General features: G+C 46.3%; 1 protein-coding gene across 1 annotated transcript in view; it reads left to right on the plus strand.

Moving 5' to 3' along the window:
• Window positions 1–14,410, plus strand: part of Fbxo36 (F-box protein 36) — a 65,716-nt gene that overhangs the window by 30,210 nt on the left and 21,096 nt on the right. The window contains exon 2 of the mRNA XM_021175000.3: window positions 11,583–11,691. Coding sequence (XP_021030659.1) covers window positions 11,583–11,691 — 109 coding nt within the window. The remainder of the gene's footprint in view (window positions 1–11,582; window positions 11,692–14,410) is intronic.

The following is a 14,410-nucleotide window of genomic DNA, read 5'->3' on the forward strand; positions in this document are numbered from 1 at the left end:
TTTTTATCTACTGGTCTCAGGAGAGAGGAATTCTTACATGCAGCTTCAGTGCTGCCAAGAGCCACCTTGGGAAGTGACAAAAGCAGGAGGACTCAGAGCTTGCACTCAAATAGAGTCTGAAAACCCGAGGGAGGACCAAATGAGTTCCCAAACACAGTCCTCCAGGCAAAGCCACCACCATTAGATCATCAGATCCCGAGTGCAGACTTGCAGGAGACCTGGGAACTAGAGGGGATGGGGAGGAGCTTTGGACGCTCACCTGGGATCGCAGCTGTCCCTCCAGCAGTTTGTACCAATCACAATCCTGCACTAATTGCACAAGGCCTGGGGGAGGGGCTCTCTGGGGAGGTGGTGTATATAGGCCAAGTAAGGTTAACAGGAGACTTCCTTATAGGGAAGAGGAAGGCATTCATTCTTCGAGGCAAAGACTTTTTTGTCATCACCCACACTCCTGTGAGCAGCTCCTCACCCAGGTTCTGTGTATAAGCCCAATAAACGCATGAGGTTCCCCAGGCTGAATGTTAAAATCACACTAGCTGCTGCTGAAAAGTTTGAAAGTCAAACCAAGCCAAAGCTTACTCGTAGAGGCCAATTTTAGCAGAATGTAAAAGAAAATTCCCCAAGGTGGGCAATCTGTGCATCTCAGCTGCTGCACAGAGGAGGCGAATAGAGAAGAGAAGGGGGAAGCCATGTTGTTTGCTTCAAGCCGTCACCGAAGAACAGACAAAGCACAAGAAGGGGAGGGAGTGTGGAAGCCTAGCCAGCCTCAAAAAGAAGAGAGAGTCAGCTCCTTCCTGAGCCTGGACTCAGACGCTGAAGAGCTGCAGTCTCTCGTGGAGATTGGTAAGGACTACACTGAGCAGAGCTAGACTCCTGGGAAGGAAACGTGCCTTGCGTGCGGTATCTCATTAAAGAGTCTGCCTATCTCTTCAGGGAGCCCCTGTCCTAGGTAGGGGCAGCCCCTCCGCCTCTCCCTGCTCTGCTAACTTCTAAGGTGTGTCTCCATCTAGAGGTAGATTCCATTCATTCCCCTGTCTGGGAGTCATTTAGGATGAAGTTGAGAAGATAGAATCTATTTTCACCAGTGCAAATCAAGAGGTCCAGTTCCAAAGCCATTCACAGAAGGAATGTGAGCCCCGACCCTCCAGGCCCAGCGCGCTCACTTAGAAAAACCCAGAACTCCCTCCAGGTATTCCAGTGCAGAGAACCAAGGATGTTTCTGGAACCATTGCCTTTGGGGTCTCTGTCCTAAGCAGCCTTTCTACCCTCTGTTCCAATCAACTGGGACCTTACAAGGAGGGAGTAAACCATTGTTTACCCGATCCCAAAGGAAATCTCAAAGCCATCAGCAGAAGGAAGAGGAATATGACCAGGTGAGGTGACTACAAGGAATAAGACCAAGGAATGTTCTAGAATACACGACTTAAGCAATATTTGTACAATTCCAATTTAGCCTAAACAAAGAGGCCAGGGAATTTTTGGCAGCTGAACCTGAGACTGAACCCTCATAGATACTGACAAAAAGTTATCTGACATTATAGCACTGATGTAACCTGGGGATGAAACATTTGCTAGTTTTTTGTTGTTGTTGTTTGTTTTTTGTTTTTTTTCGAGACAGGGTTTCTCTGTGTAGCCCTGGCTGATCCTGGAACTCACTCTGTAGACCAGGCTGGCCTCGAACTCAGAAATCCACCTGCCTCTGCCTCCCGAGTGCTGGGATTAAAGGCGTGCGCCACCACGCCCTGCAGTTTTTTGTTTTTTTTTTTATTGTTGTTGTTATTATTTATTTTAGACAGGGTCATTTTGTAGCCCTGGCTGGCCTGGGACTCACAAAGATCCACCTGTTTCTAGCCAAGATTAAAGCATGTGCCACCACACCCAGCTATAACTTATTTTAATTCTGTAGCTACTATAAAAGCATATAGGCGTCTCTTCATCTTAAATTGTATATTCCAATGGTCTTTGGTTTTGGAGGCAGGGTTTCTCTGTGAAGCCCTGGCCATCCTGGAACTCACTCTTTAGACCAGGCTGACCTCAAACTCAGAGATTCACTTGTCCTGCTTCCTGAGTGCTGAGATTAAAGGCTTGCACCCCACTGCCTAGCTTCAAAAGTATTTTGACTTTACATTATAATCTGACTGCTGGCCAAATGGCGCTTAGCTGTTCTGGTTCTGCTATAGTGTGTGAGGACTGAACCCAAGACCTGTACTTGCCAGCCAAGGGACCTTCTGCTAACTGTATTTCCAACTCCTTTCTTTTCTTTTTTTATTCTCTCTCTCTCTCTTCCTCTCTCTCTCTTTCTCTCTCTTCCTCTCTCTCTCTCTCTCTCTCTGGCCTCACTAAATTGCCAGTCACTCCTTGAAATTTTCTTAAAAAAGTGAAGACATAATGGCTCCTATATATGGTGGAGGAGAAGGTTTATTGTAGACATGAGAAAGCAGCCAGAGGCAGCTGGTGGGAGGGGGGATGGGAGCATGAAAGGGAGGAAGCCCGAACCAAGAGAGCAGCACCAGGAGAACCAGAGGCCAAAGGAGAATCCTCGGACCAAGAGAGATCCAGGAGCGGAACCAGCCAGAAGCCAAGAGGGCAAGAGGCCAAGAAACCGCGTAGCCAAAATGACTAGAGGCTATATAGAGAAGTGGTGTGTGTGTGTGTGTGAAGCTCAGGAGCTGGAAAGACTCAGTGAGTAGGGGACTAGGTGAGAGGTGCTCAGGAGTGATGACATGGAAAAGGTATCAGATGCCAATCCTAGGTTAATGGAAGAGCCCTAAGTCTCCTTTGCCAGAGATAAGGAGAAAGACTCTTTTTAGCAAGTTGGGACTCTTTTTTTTTTTTTTTTTTTTTTTTGGTTTTTCGAGACAGGGTTTCTCTGTATAGTCCTGGCTGTCCTGGAACTCACTTTGTAGACCAGACTGGCCTCGAACTCAGAAATTCGCCTGCCTCTGCCTCCCGAGTGCTGGGATTAAAGGCGTGCGCCACCACGCCCGGCTGGGACTCTCTTAAGTACCTGAGGGAGTGCTTGCTGGCTTTGTCTAAACGCCAGACTTTGGGAAAAGGAATGTCTTGGGATCTAACTAAGGCCTGCCTCAGTCTCCATAGCAGCTAGTATTAAACACACGCTGTGCCAGGCTCAGGTAACATTTAGGCTTGCTTCCGCCCTTGTCTTTCCTTTTCTTGCCTTCTTTTCCTACAAATGTGTGTTTTGGTCTCTTGAGCCTGCTTTATTATGGCCTTAGGGGAATTTCTTCACCTAACCTTTGACCTGCAGAGGCCTAAGAACTTTAAATGTTTAAAACCCAAACTATGGGTAAAGGGTGGGGTCTTCAGAATATCTACCACAGATCATAGATGGGCCAGAAGATGCTGGGAGCCTCCCTAGTCTCCGAGCCACCAAACTTGGAGCTTGCTGGGAAGGGGCAGGAGGGAGGGGGCTAACTTTTGCCGAAGGCTGGGGTTAGACAAAGCCAGCAAGCGCTCCCTCAGGCCTCTTCCATTAACCTAGGGTTGAGGTGCTGCCAATTTAACAAATCAAAGCTGACGGTCTCTCTCCGGCAGGGCCTGGGAAAGTGATTGTCCTCTCAGCTAGTTTGAGAGTGGAGTTAAGTCGCTCAGCAATAGTCTAGGAGATGGGTGTACTTTGCCCTTGTGACTGGAGTCAGGGTCAGAGCCTGAGCTGGACATTAACTAAGTTAACAAGTCACTGTGAAAAGCAAATACTGGGAAAAGAACAAAAAGAGCCCAGCACTCCCCCTCCCCCATTTGTCTTCAGGGTCCTAAGTGAGATTTAAATCTGAGTAGGAGACTAGAGGAATTCCCACCTAAGGAGTTTGAGCCGCCTTACATCAGCTCCAGTGTCTCTTTGGAGGTCCTATGGCAGAGTTAGGTCTTTCCCACTGCTTGACAGGTTTTGGCTGTGGCCAGGCTTAGGATGTTTCCTCCACCAAGGGACTGCTGGGAATTTCCAGTGTCTTAAGAGCCATTGTTTCAGTTGTCTGGTAGCCATAAGAAGGAACAAAAGTGTTTCTTTAAAATGTCTTTCTCTCTTCCCCCCTCCCCCCATCAGGATGGGTGTGGGGGTTGGGTGGGTGTGGTCAGAGAGGTGGCTCATGAGGAAGAGCACTTGCTGTCCTTTCAGAGGACTGGAGTTCAGTTCCCAACTTTTAGGACAGATCAGAATTCCAGCGAGGGCGATCAGCGCCCTGGTCTCCAAGGGGACTCACAAGAGAGTGTGAACCCCCATAGATAGGTATAATTGTATACACAGACATTTAAAACCCTTAAAAAAAGAAAACAAAAAACAAACTTCCTGCCAAGAAAGTTCTACCACCACCTCTGGGGAGGTGAGGCCCGTGTGCCCACAGGGTATATGTGGATGTGGAGGTCAAAGGACAACTAGATGCCTTTGCTTTCTGAGCCATTTCAGCCCAACCATCTCTGCTCCCCCTTCCCCAGAAAAAAATAGGGAACATTATTAATTCACCAGGACACTGGAGCGATGGCGGAGAGCTTTTACAGACTTCATACTATAACAAAGTAGAGTCTTTTATTCTTTTTTTAATTAAAATTTTATTTTTATCTTTTTAAATTTGTTTGTTTGTTTGTTTTTAAGACAAGGTTTCTCTGTGTAGAACTGGCTGAGTCGTCGTCTTTTTCTTTTTTTAAATGATTTTTGTTTCACCTTGTTTCTAGACAGGGTCTCCTGTAGCCCACACTAGTTTTGAATTTGCTATTCTAGCCAAGGATGAACTGCTGGGATTACAGGTGTGCTTTCAGGCAACGCTCTAGAGTGGGAAGTGGGGTGTATACGGCCAGGCGGCTGCTGAGTGTCTTGGGGAGCACCAGATAGCAAACCCCCCTCCCGTTTTCTCTTGTATATGCAGAGGCTGGGTGGTCCGTAGTCTTTGTCCAACTGAGATGGGGCTCTCATCTTCAAACTCTGCTTCTGCTGGTACTGGGGTGGGGGAAGGGGGGGGAATTGGGGCTGGGGAGGGAGGTCTTGTCAGCAGGTAATTACCACTGTTTGTGCGAGGAGGAGGCTTTGATACAGAGAAACTAAGCCCCCAGGGTTTCTAATTCCTAGTGTCTGAGGTAAACTAGGAAGAAAAAAGTGGTCCCAGAGAGGGGGAGAAATCTAGTTAGAGGGCAGCAATTACCAGAGAGAGTCCATTGTTGGTGGCCACCAAGCCTGCAAATTACCTGTCTACCTAACAGAGTCAATCAAGAGGAGGCTGGGGCCTCTAATTCTTTAATACACTTTGAGCAGACTTCTACACAAACGATATGTTTGGCTGCACTAACCAGAAGGCTCAAGGCAAGAAAGTGGGAGGAGCTGGCTGTGGAAAGCACAGCTTTAAAAACTAAAGTGTAAAGCTGAGCTGAGGTGGTGCATGCCTTTCATCCCTGCACTCAGGAAGCAGGGCCAAACGGATCTGAGTCAGAGGCCAGCCTGGTCTACAGAGTGAGTTCCAGGAATTCATAGTTATCTAAAGGGGAAACTTAAGGGTTCTTTGGAAAGTCCTTTGGATGGTGTTTTGCTGGGGCAAACATGTGAAGGAACCTTTAGCTGAAGCAGACACAGGAGAGAGGATGTTCTGCTAAAGCAAGGACATGAAAGGACCCGTGATGAAAGACTGCTAACGACACACATGTATTGGGCCACCTTACACTGCAGAATTGAGCTGCATTTGTCGTGACTCCATAGAGAGAAACGCATCAAAAAACTTCTGGTGGGGTGCTGCAGTTTCTTGCTGTTTCTGAGAACTCCGGCCAATTAGCAGAGTGATGTCAGCTGAGACAGATCTGAGTGCTGAGACAAGACTGAGTGCTTGAGGAAAGACCCGTGGAGGACATGTAATGTGTGGAGGATATAAATAGGACCCAACAAACAGTGACTTGCTTATAGAACTATCTGAGCGATGCTTGTGAGTCTTGCATCTTCTCTAATCTTTCACTTCACTGAGAGAGGCACAGCTGAGAACTCCTGGTATCATCCCTCCGTTTCCCTCCTGCTGACTCAAGCTGAGGCTGAGGCCTGGCTGTCTCTGCTAGGTCAAGTCACCACTATTGCTAACCCGATTCTACCGAACTGGACTGCTAGTGTATCTGTGAAGTGGATCGGCTGCCACTGCCTGCTAACCTGCGAACTGAACTGCTTGATTTCCAGACAACACAGATGGGAATTGCTCCAAAGAACATTTCTTTTTTTTTTTTTTTTTGGTTTTTCGAGACAGGGTTTCTCTGTGTAGCCCTGGCTGTCCTGGAGCTCACTTTGTAGACCAGGCTGGCCTCGAACTCAGAAATCCGCCTGCCTCTGCCTCCCAAGTGCTGGGATTAAAGGCGTGCGCCACCACACCCGGCTCAAAGAACATTTCTTGGGGCTGGTGAGATGGCTCAGTGGGTAAGAGCACCCGACTGCTCTTCCGAAGGTCCAGAGTTCAAATCCCAGCAACCACATGGTGGCTCACAACCATCCGTAATGAGATCTGACACCCTCTTCTGGTCTGTCTGAAGACAGCTACAGTACACTTACATATAATAAATAAATAAATAAATAAATCTTAAAAAAAAAAAAAAGAACGGTTTTTTTTTTTTTTTTGGTTTTTTTTTTTTTGGTTTTCCGAGACAGGGTTTCTCTGTGTAGCCCTGGCTGTCCTGACACTCACTTTGTAGACCATGCTGGCCTCGAACTCAGAAATCCGCCTGCCTCTGCCTCCCGAGTGCTGGGATTAAAGGCGTGCGCCACCACACCCGGCTCAAAGAATGTTTCTAAACAGGTCCACTTCCACCCCATCCTTTCTTTTTCCATTGCCTCTGGTGGGTGGTGGGCTAAAGGGAAGTTAAAGCATTTAAGAATCAAATCATCGTTAAAAATCTGAGGCCGGGCAGTGGTGGCACATGCACTTGGGAGGCAGAGGCAGGAAGATTTCTGAGTTCGAGGCCAACCTAGTCTACAGAGTGAGTTCCAGGACAGCCAGGACTGCACAGAGAAATCCTGTCTCAGGAAAAAATAAATAAATAAATAAAAAAGGATCTGAGTGCTGGAGAGACAGCTCAGAAGTTAAGAGCACTGACTGCTCTACCAGAGGTCCTGAGTTCAATTCCCAGCAACCACATGGTGGCTCACAACCATATATAATGGGATCTGATGCCCTTTTCTGGTGTGTCTAAAGACAGCTACAGTGCAGTTATAATTTTTTAATTTAAGATTTAATTTTATTTGTGTGTGTGTTGTGTTAATATATGCCTGAGGAGACCAGAGGAGGGTATCAGATCTCCCGGGATATCTTGGAGTTACAGGCAGTTGTGAGCCTTCCCTGTGGCTTCTGGAACTGAACACAGGTCCTGTGGGAGAGTAGCAAGCACGCTTGAGCTCTCTCCAGCCCCTTCTGGTTAACATTTAACTCAAAAGGTTTGAGCAACTTGAGAACTTCTTAGTGCAATGCTAGGCTCTAAGGGGTTTAAGGTTTTGTGTGTGTGTGTGTGTGTGTGTGTGTGTGTGGTGTAGATTAGAGAGAGTATTTCACTTGGTAGTCCAGTCTGGAATTCCTCCTTCCTGAGCCTCTCAAGTGCGAGGATATACCATCATTCCGGCAGCATTTGGAAACTTGGCACTGCTTCTTAGAGAAGTTTTGTTGTCTACCAGTTTGCTACCTCTTGGGCCATCCCAGGATCCCCCATACATATATTTGCCTTATGAATTGACTATAATTTGGCCCATTTTAAAAAACAGCCAAAGCCGGGTGTGGTGGCGCACGCCTTTAATCCCAGCACTCGGGAGGCAGAGGCAGGCGGATTTCTGAGTTCGAGGCCAGCCTGGTCTACAAAGTGAGTGCCAGGACAGCCAGGGCTACACAGAGAAACCCTGTCTCGAAAATCCAAAAAAATAAAAAAATAAAAAAAAAAATAAAAAACAGCCAAATAGTTGTTGGCATTGTATTTTTATTAATTTGGAAAGGAGTGCTTTTCTTTTAATGAAATATGGATTCAAATCCTGGGAAGCATTTCTCAGTTTGTTCAGGTACAGACTTTAGGTCCAGTAATAAGATTAGATCAAGTTGAACACAGTGGTGCATTCTTGTAATCCCAGCATTCAGGAGTCCAAGACAGGAGGATTTCTCTCAGCTTCAGGCCTGCTTGTATTACATTCAGGGTTCTGAGCTAGCCTGGGATACTTATGTACCCTTTAGAATAAATTTAGCCCGGCAGACCAAGGCAGTCAGATCTGGTCTACATAGTGAGTTTCAGGCCTGTCATAGACAAAGTCTCAAAAATAAACAAACAAAACCCGCCCGAGGTTCATTGTGCACACCTGTCAGACCAGCATTAGGGGGTAGGGGTAAGAGAATGAGTTGGACAACAAGGTACCTATATAGCCAGTGGGAGGCCAGCGTGGGCTGTATTAGACTTTGTGTCAAAAACAAAAAACAGCCGGGCTTGGTGGCGCAAGCCTTTAATCTCAGCACTTGGGAGTCAGAGGCAGGCGGATCTCTGAGTTCCAGGCCTGCCTGGTCTACAAAGTGAGTTCCAGGACATCCAAGGCTACACAGAGAGGCCTAGTCTCGAAAAAAACCAAGAACCAAACCAAAAAAATAAAAAAATAAAAACAAAACCAAAAAAAAAACAAACAAAAAACCCAAAGAAACCTTTACAAAGCCAGTAGAAAGCCAGGTGCAGTAGGATACTTTCTTTTTAACCCCAACACCCAGCTCTCAGGAAGAGGAGGATCTCTGTGAGTTCAAGGCCAACCTGCTCTATAAAGGGAGTTCCAGGAAGACCAGGTGAGATGGCATACACTTTCAGTCCCAGCATTGGGCAGGCAGAGGCAGGTAGATCTCTGTGAGTTGGAGGCCAGCCTGGTCTACAAAGTGAGTTCCAGGACAGCCAGGGCTGTTACACAGAGAAACTTTGTCTCAAAACAAAACAAAACAAAACAAAACAAAATCCCACTAGAAAAACAAACAAACAAAAAAACCCTAAAAAACAAAAACAAAAAACAATTTCGGGGCCAGTCAGAGCTACCTGAGGCCCTGATTTAAATAAGCAAAATTTCTGTCCTTTACATCATTTCATTTTTGGTACTTTATAGCCTTAAAGCATAACAGGGTTGAGTTTTTTTTCTTCTCATGAGGCATGGCTGGCTTCGCACTCTACAAAGCTGAAGATGACTTAGAATTCCTGATCCTCCTGCCTTTACTTCTTTTTTTTTTTTTTTTGGGTTTTCTGAGACAGGGTTATCTCTGTGTAGCCCTGGCTGTCCTGGAACTTACTCTGTAGACAGACCAGGCTGGCCTCGAACTCAGAAATCCGCCTGCCTTTGCCTCCCAAGTGCTGGGATTAAAGGCGTGCGCCACCATGTCCGGCTGCCTTTACTTCTTAAGGGCTGTGATTACTGGTTCAATTCCCAACCCCCCACCTGGCGACTCACAACCTTCTGTAACTCCAGCTCCTAAGGACTTGAGCTCCTTCTTATGGCCCTCATAGGCTGGGAGCATGCCAGGAATGCACAGGCTCACATGCAGGCAAAGCACTCATGTACATACAATTAAAAGTGATAAAAGCAAAACAAAGTAAAAAACTGTAAAAGGGGGCTGGCGAGATGGCGAGATGGCTCAGTGGTTAAGAGTGCTGACTGCTTTTCCGAAGTTCAAATCCCAGCAACCACATGGTGGCTCACAACCATCCATAATGAAATCTGATACCCTCTTCTGGAGTGTCTGAAGACAGCTACCGTGTACTTACATATAATAAATAAATAAATCTTAAAAAAAAAAAAACTGTAAGAGATAGCACAGCAGATAATAGTCTAACATTTCAAACATCTCAGTACTAGATAGAGTATATCGTCCTCGTACAGAACCATCCCTTCAGCACCACTAAAATGATAAAGCGTAAATCTGTAGAGATGAAGGGAATTAAAAGGAATCAACAGAACATGCTTTTCAAACCAGAAAGTAGTTCATGGTGGAATCTGGTCTAGAAACCCTGGCAAAAGTACATCAAAACTCAGCCTAGAGTTGAGGAGGTCAAAGGGCAGAACAGGCCAGGGAATGCTGGCAGAGCCCTGAGAAGCTGGGGAGATGTGGGAAGTGCCTGTGATGGCAGCTCTTTGTAGTCCTGTGTGTTCTCCCCATGCATGTCTGTGCATGTATGTGGTGTCCAAGGAGACCAGAAGAGGGCGTTGGATCTCCTAGGGCTGAAGTTACAGATGGTTGTTAGCAGCTAAGTGGATGGATGGTAGGGAATCAAATCTGGGTCTTGGGGCTGGAAAGATGGCTCAGCAGTTAAGAGCACTGACTGCTCTTCCTAAGGCCCTAAGTTCAAATCCCAGCAACCACATGGTGGCTCACAGCCATCTGTAATGAGATCTGATGCCCTCTTCTGGTGTGTCTGAAGACAGCTACAGAGTACTTACATATAATAAATAAATCTTAAAAAATAAAAAAAATCTCTGGTCAGTGGTGGCGCACGCCTTTAATCCCAGCACTCAGGAGGCAGAGGCAGGCAGATTTCTGTGTTCTGAGCTCCAGGACAGTCTGGGCTATACAGAGAAACCCTGTCTCGAAAAACAAAAAACAAATTAATTAATTAATTAAAAAAATTAAAATCTGGGTCTTATGGGAAAGTAACCAGTTCTCTTAACTACTGGCCCATTTTCCAGCCATGTGACCTAGATCTTTTTTTTTTGTTTTTGGTTTTTCGAGACAGGGTTTCTCTGTATAGCCCTGGCTGTCCTGGAACTCACTTTGTAGACCAGGCTGGCCTCAAACTCGGAAATCCGCCTGCCTCTGCCTCCCGAGTGCTGGGATTAAAGGTGAGCGCCACCACGCCCTGCTCTTCTTCTTCTGGATTTATTTATTTTATGTATGTGAGTACACTGTCGCTGTCTGCAGACACACCAGAAGAGGGCATCGGATCCCCATTACAGATGTTTGTGAGCCACCATGTGGTTGCTGGCAATATGAACTCAGGATCTCTGGAAGAACAGCTAGGGCTCTTAACTGCTGAACCATCTCTTCAGCCCAGCACAGGCACCTTTCAAAACCCTACATTTAAGGTAGGCATAGTAGACTATGCCTGCCAACACTTAATAGAGAAAGGAGAATCAAGCACTCAGGGCTACATAGTGAGTTCAAAACTAGCCTGGGAGCTGGGTCTCGAAAAACCAAAAAACCAAAGCAGAACAAAACAAAAAAACAAACAAAAACAAACAAACAAACAAACAAAAAACTAGCCTGAGCTACATGAGACCCTGTGTCAACAAAACACCCTAAACTTAACATGACTTCCAGAATTCGAGTCCTTTTTTTTTTTTTTTTAAAGATTTGGCCAACAGGGTGAGGGTTTTCTTTTCTCTTTTTTTTTTTTTTAATTTTTATTTATTATATATAAGTACACTGTAGCTGTCTTCAGACACTCCAGAAGAGGGCACCAGATCTCGTTACGGATGGTTGTGAGCCACCATGTGGTTGCTGGGATCTGAACTCTGGACCTTCAGAAGAGCAGTCGGGTGCTCTTACCCACTGAGCCATCTCACCAGCCCTCAAGTCCTTTTTAAACTTCTACCCACTCATGTTTAATTACAGATCATCTTTAGATGGTGGAAGATTTCTCTGAGAAGTGAGTTTCGGTCAGCAAAACCTGGAGAAACAAAGGAAAGTCATGAAGACTTCCTAGATAACTCTCATCTCCAAGGTGAGTGATCATACCCCAGCACATGTGGCAGAGATGTATCGGCACTGCATACTAGCGCAATTATGTTCTTAGAAAGAATGCATTGTTGAAGTTGAGTTTTACTTTTGAGGACTGGAGAGGTAGCTTAGTGGTTAAGAATGTGTATGTACACTCTTGCAGAATTCCATTCCCAGCACCCATGGGAGGAGGGCCTTACAACTGCCTGTACCTCCAGCTCCACGGAATCCAGTGCCCTCTCCTGACCTCTGTGGGCAATTGCACAACCCACACATACATAATTAAAAACAAGATACAGCTTTTAAAATTAAAACTTTTCTGGGATAGAGTCTCTTGCATTCTAATGTTGTCGTCATCATCTTTCTGGGGAGGCGTGAATAAATGTCTGTTTACCCCAGATAGGAGAACAATCACAGACGGAAGAAAGATGTGATTCCACCCACGTACTGTGAGTGTCCTGGGGTTAGGCACAGGCATGTGGATGACTCAGATTTAGCTGTGTCACTGAAAGGCCGAGCCTTGAGTGTCTGATGACTCACAAAGCCTGTGTCCCCATACAACTTGCAGGCGGCTCCAATAGTCTCTGTCTCTGTTGCTCATCTCCATCCTCAGAGAGGGGTGGGAAAGAGAGAGAGAGAGAGAGGGTGGGTAGGAAAGAGAGAGAGAGAGAGAGAGAGAGAGAGAGAGAGAGAGAGAGAGAGAGAGTAGCGAGAGAGCGCTAGCACTGGCTCATGGCTACCCATAGCATTTAGCCAACTGGAGCTTCAGAGCTGTTACTAGCCAGCCCTGTGGCCACAGTGATGGCTCAGCCCCTTTGTGAGTCAGTTTCCTTGTGCTGGGCTGGGGATAATCATGGTTACGTTACGTTATTTGGTCATCTTGAGCCTTCCACGGCTTCCTTGGCATTATATATAATCAGCTCTTAATTACTATTTGCTGTATTGTTAAGCAGACAGTGTTTGGCTTGACTTATTTTTCCGTCTCCCCTTGGTCTTCTCACTAAGGTCCTCTACAAGATTTCCTCATGCAGAGAGCTTGGCAGGGGATCTGAGCAAATCACTCTTGCTGCCTGGACCTCTCAGCAGTATTTAGTGAGGAGGTGGTTCTGTCCTTTGACCTTGTTCCTCTCCCTTACTGGCTCCTTAGTCTTCAAGTCTGAGATGATGGGACTGGGAGGTCACACCTGTCTGCCTTTCTCTCTGGTCTGTTTGTAATTATGCCCTGGGGATTCTGGTTCAAGCTCTAGCTTTCTTTTCTTTTCTCTTTGTTACTGTTACTGTTTTTTGAGACTGGGTTTCACAGTGTAGTTCTGGCTATCTTAGAATTTGGCCAGACTGGCCTTGAACCCAGAGATCCACCTATTTCTGTCCCCCACCCTCACCCCCCAGTGCTGGGACTGAAGGTGCGCTCCACCGCCAGCTGACTCAATATCTAGCTTTCAGTGCTGTTCATCCACAGGGCTAGAGAGAGGGCTCAGTGGTGAGGAACATAGTCCAGCCTTACAGAGTTCAGTTCCCAGCACTCATGTCAAAGGCCTCTCAATTTCCTGTAAACTCCAATGACCAGAAATTCAATTTCTCTTTATGGCACACATGTGACATGCTCACGTCACACACATACACACACACACACAGACACGCACACACACATACACACACACAGAGACACAGACACACACATACACCACAAACATACACACACACAGACACACAGACACAAATACACACAGACAGACAGACACACACACAGACACACACACAGACACACACACACATAGACATACACACACAGACACACACATAGACACACACACACAGACACACACAGATACACACAGATACACACACACGAACAGACACACACACAGACACACACACATAGACACACACACAGACAGACACACACACACAGACACACACACATAGACACACACAGACACACACAGACAGACAGACAGACACACACACAGACACACACACACAAATAAGAACTAAACATTTTAGAAACTGATTTTCACAGGAGGGTAAAGTAAATATGTCTCATTTGAACTTCTCTAAATCCCACTCTCAGGAAGTTACATAATTGTGCCCATGATCAATCCACATGAGGATCTGCTCACTAGTGTATCCAAATAGAGTTTCCAGTAGAGGAGTCATTGTGTAAAGGTGCCCGCTGCCAGTCTTGATGACTTGAATTCCATCCTTGGCACCCACATGGTAGAAAGAGAGAACTGACTCCTACAAGCTGTCCTGTGACACACACACACACACACACACACACACACCCCTTCCATGGGGATGGGATGAAGGGTGGGAAGGAGGGGGATGACCTCAAGCCACAAATCCTTTTGAATCTCTCTTTCTATCATTTATTGAGTTCAGCCCATCCCTAAACCTGCAGTCTGGACAGTGGTGGGCAGGTTCCAAGATACACTGTAAGGAGGACCTCTGAGTGTCTTATACCACTCTTGTATGCAGGCGGATCCACGTGACCAGTGGGATTCAGGGTACCCAACAGCATGTCACTTTCAAGATTTAGTTAGTTGTGACGCTATCGTTTTTCTCCTGGTGTCCCCTTCTTTCTCTGTCTCTTTCGTCCTGCCCACTTATTCTAGAGTAGTCAGGTGTTATGGCTTCAGGACACTCACTGGGAGACAGGCCAATCTGTGGGAGTGTAAGGGCTCCCCAAAACAGCTACACCCAGGAGCTGCTTGTTTGTTTTT

Source organism: Mus caroli, unplaced genomic scaffold, assembly GCF_978045245.1.
Source record: "Mus caroli unplaced genomic scaffold, Mus_caroli_1 scaffold_1, whole genome shotgun sequence".
NCBI lineage: Eukaryota > Metazoa > Chordata > Mammalia > Rodentia > Muridae > Mus > Mus caroli.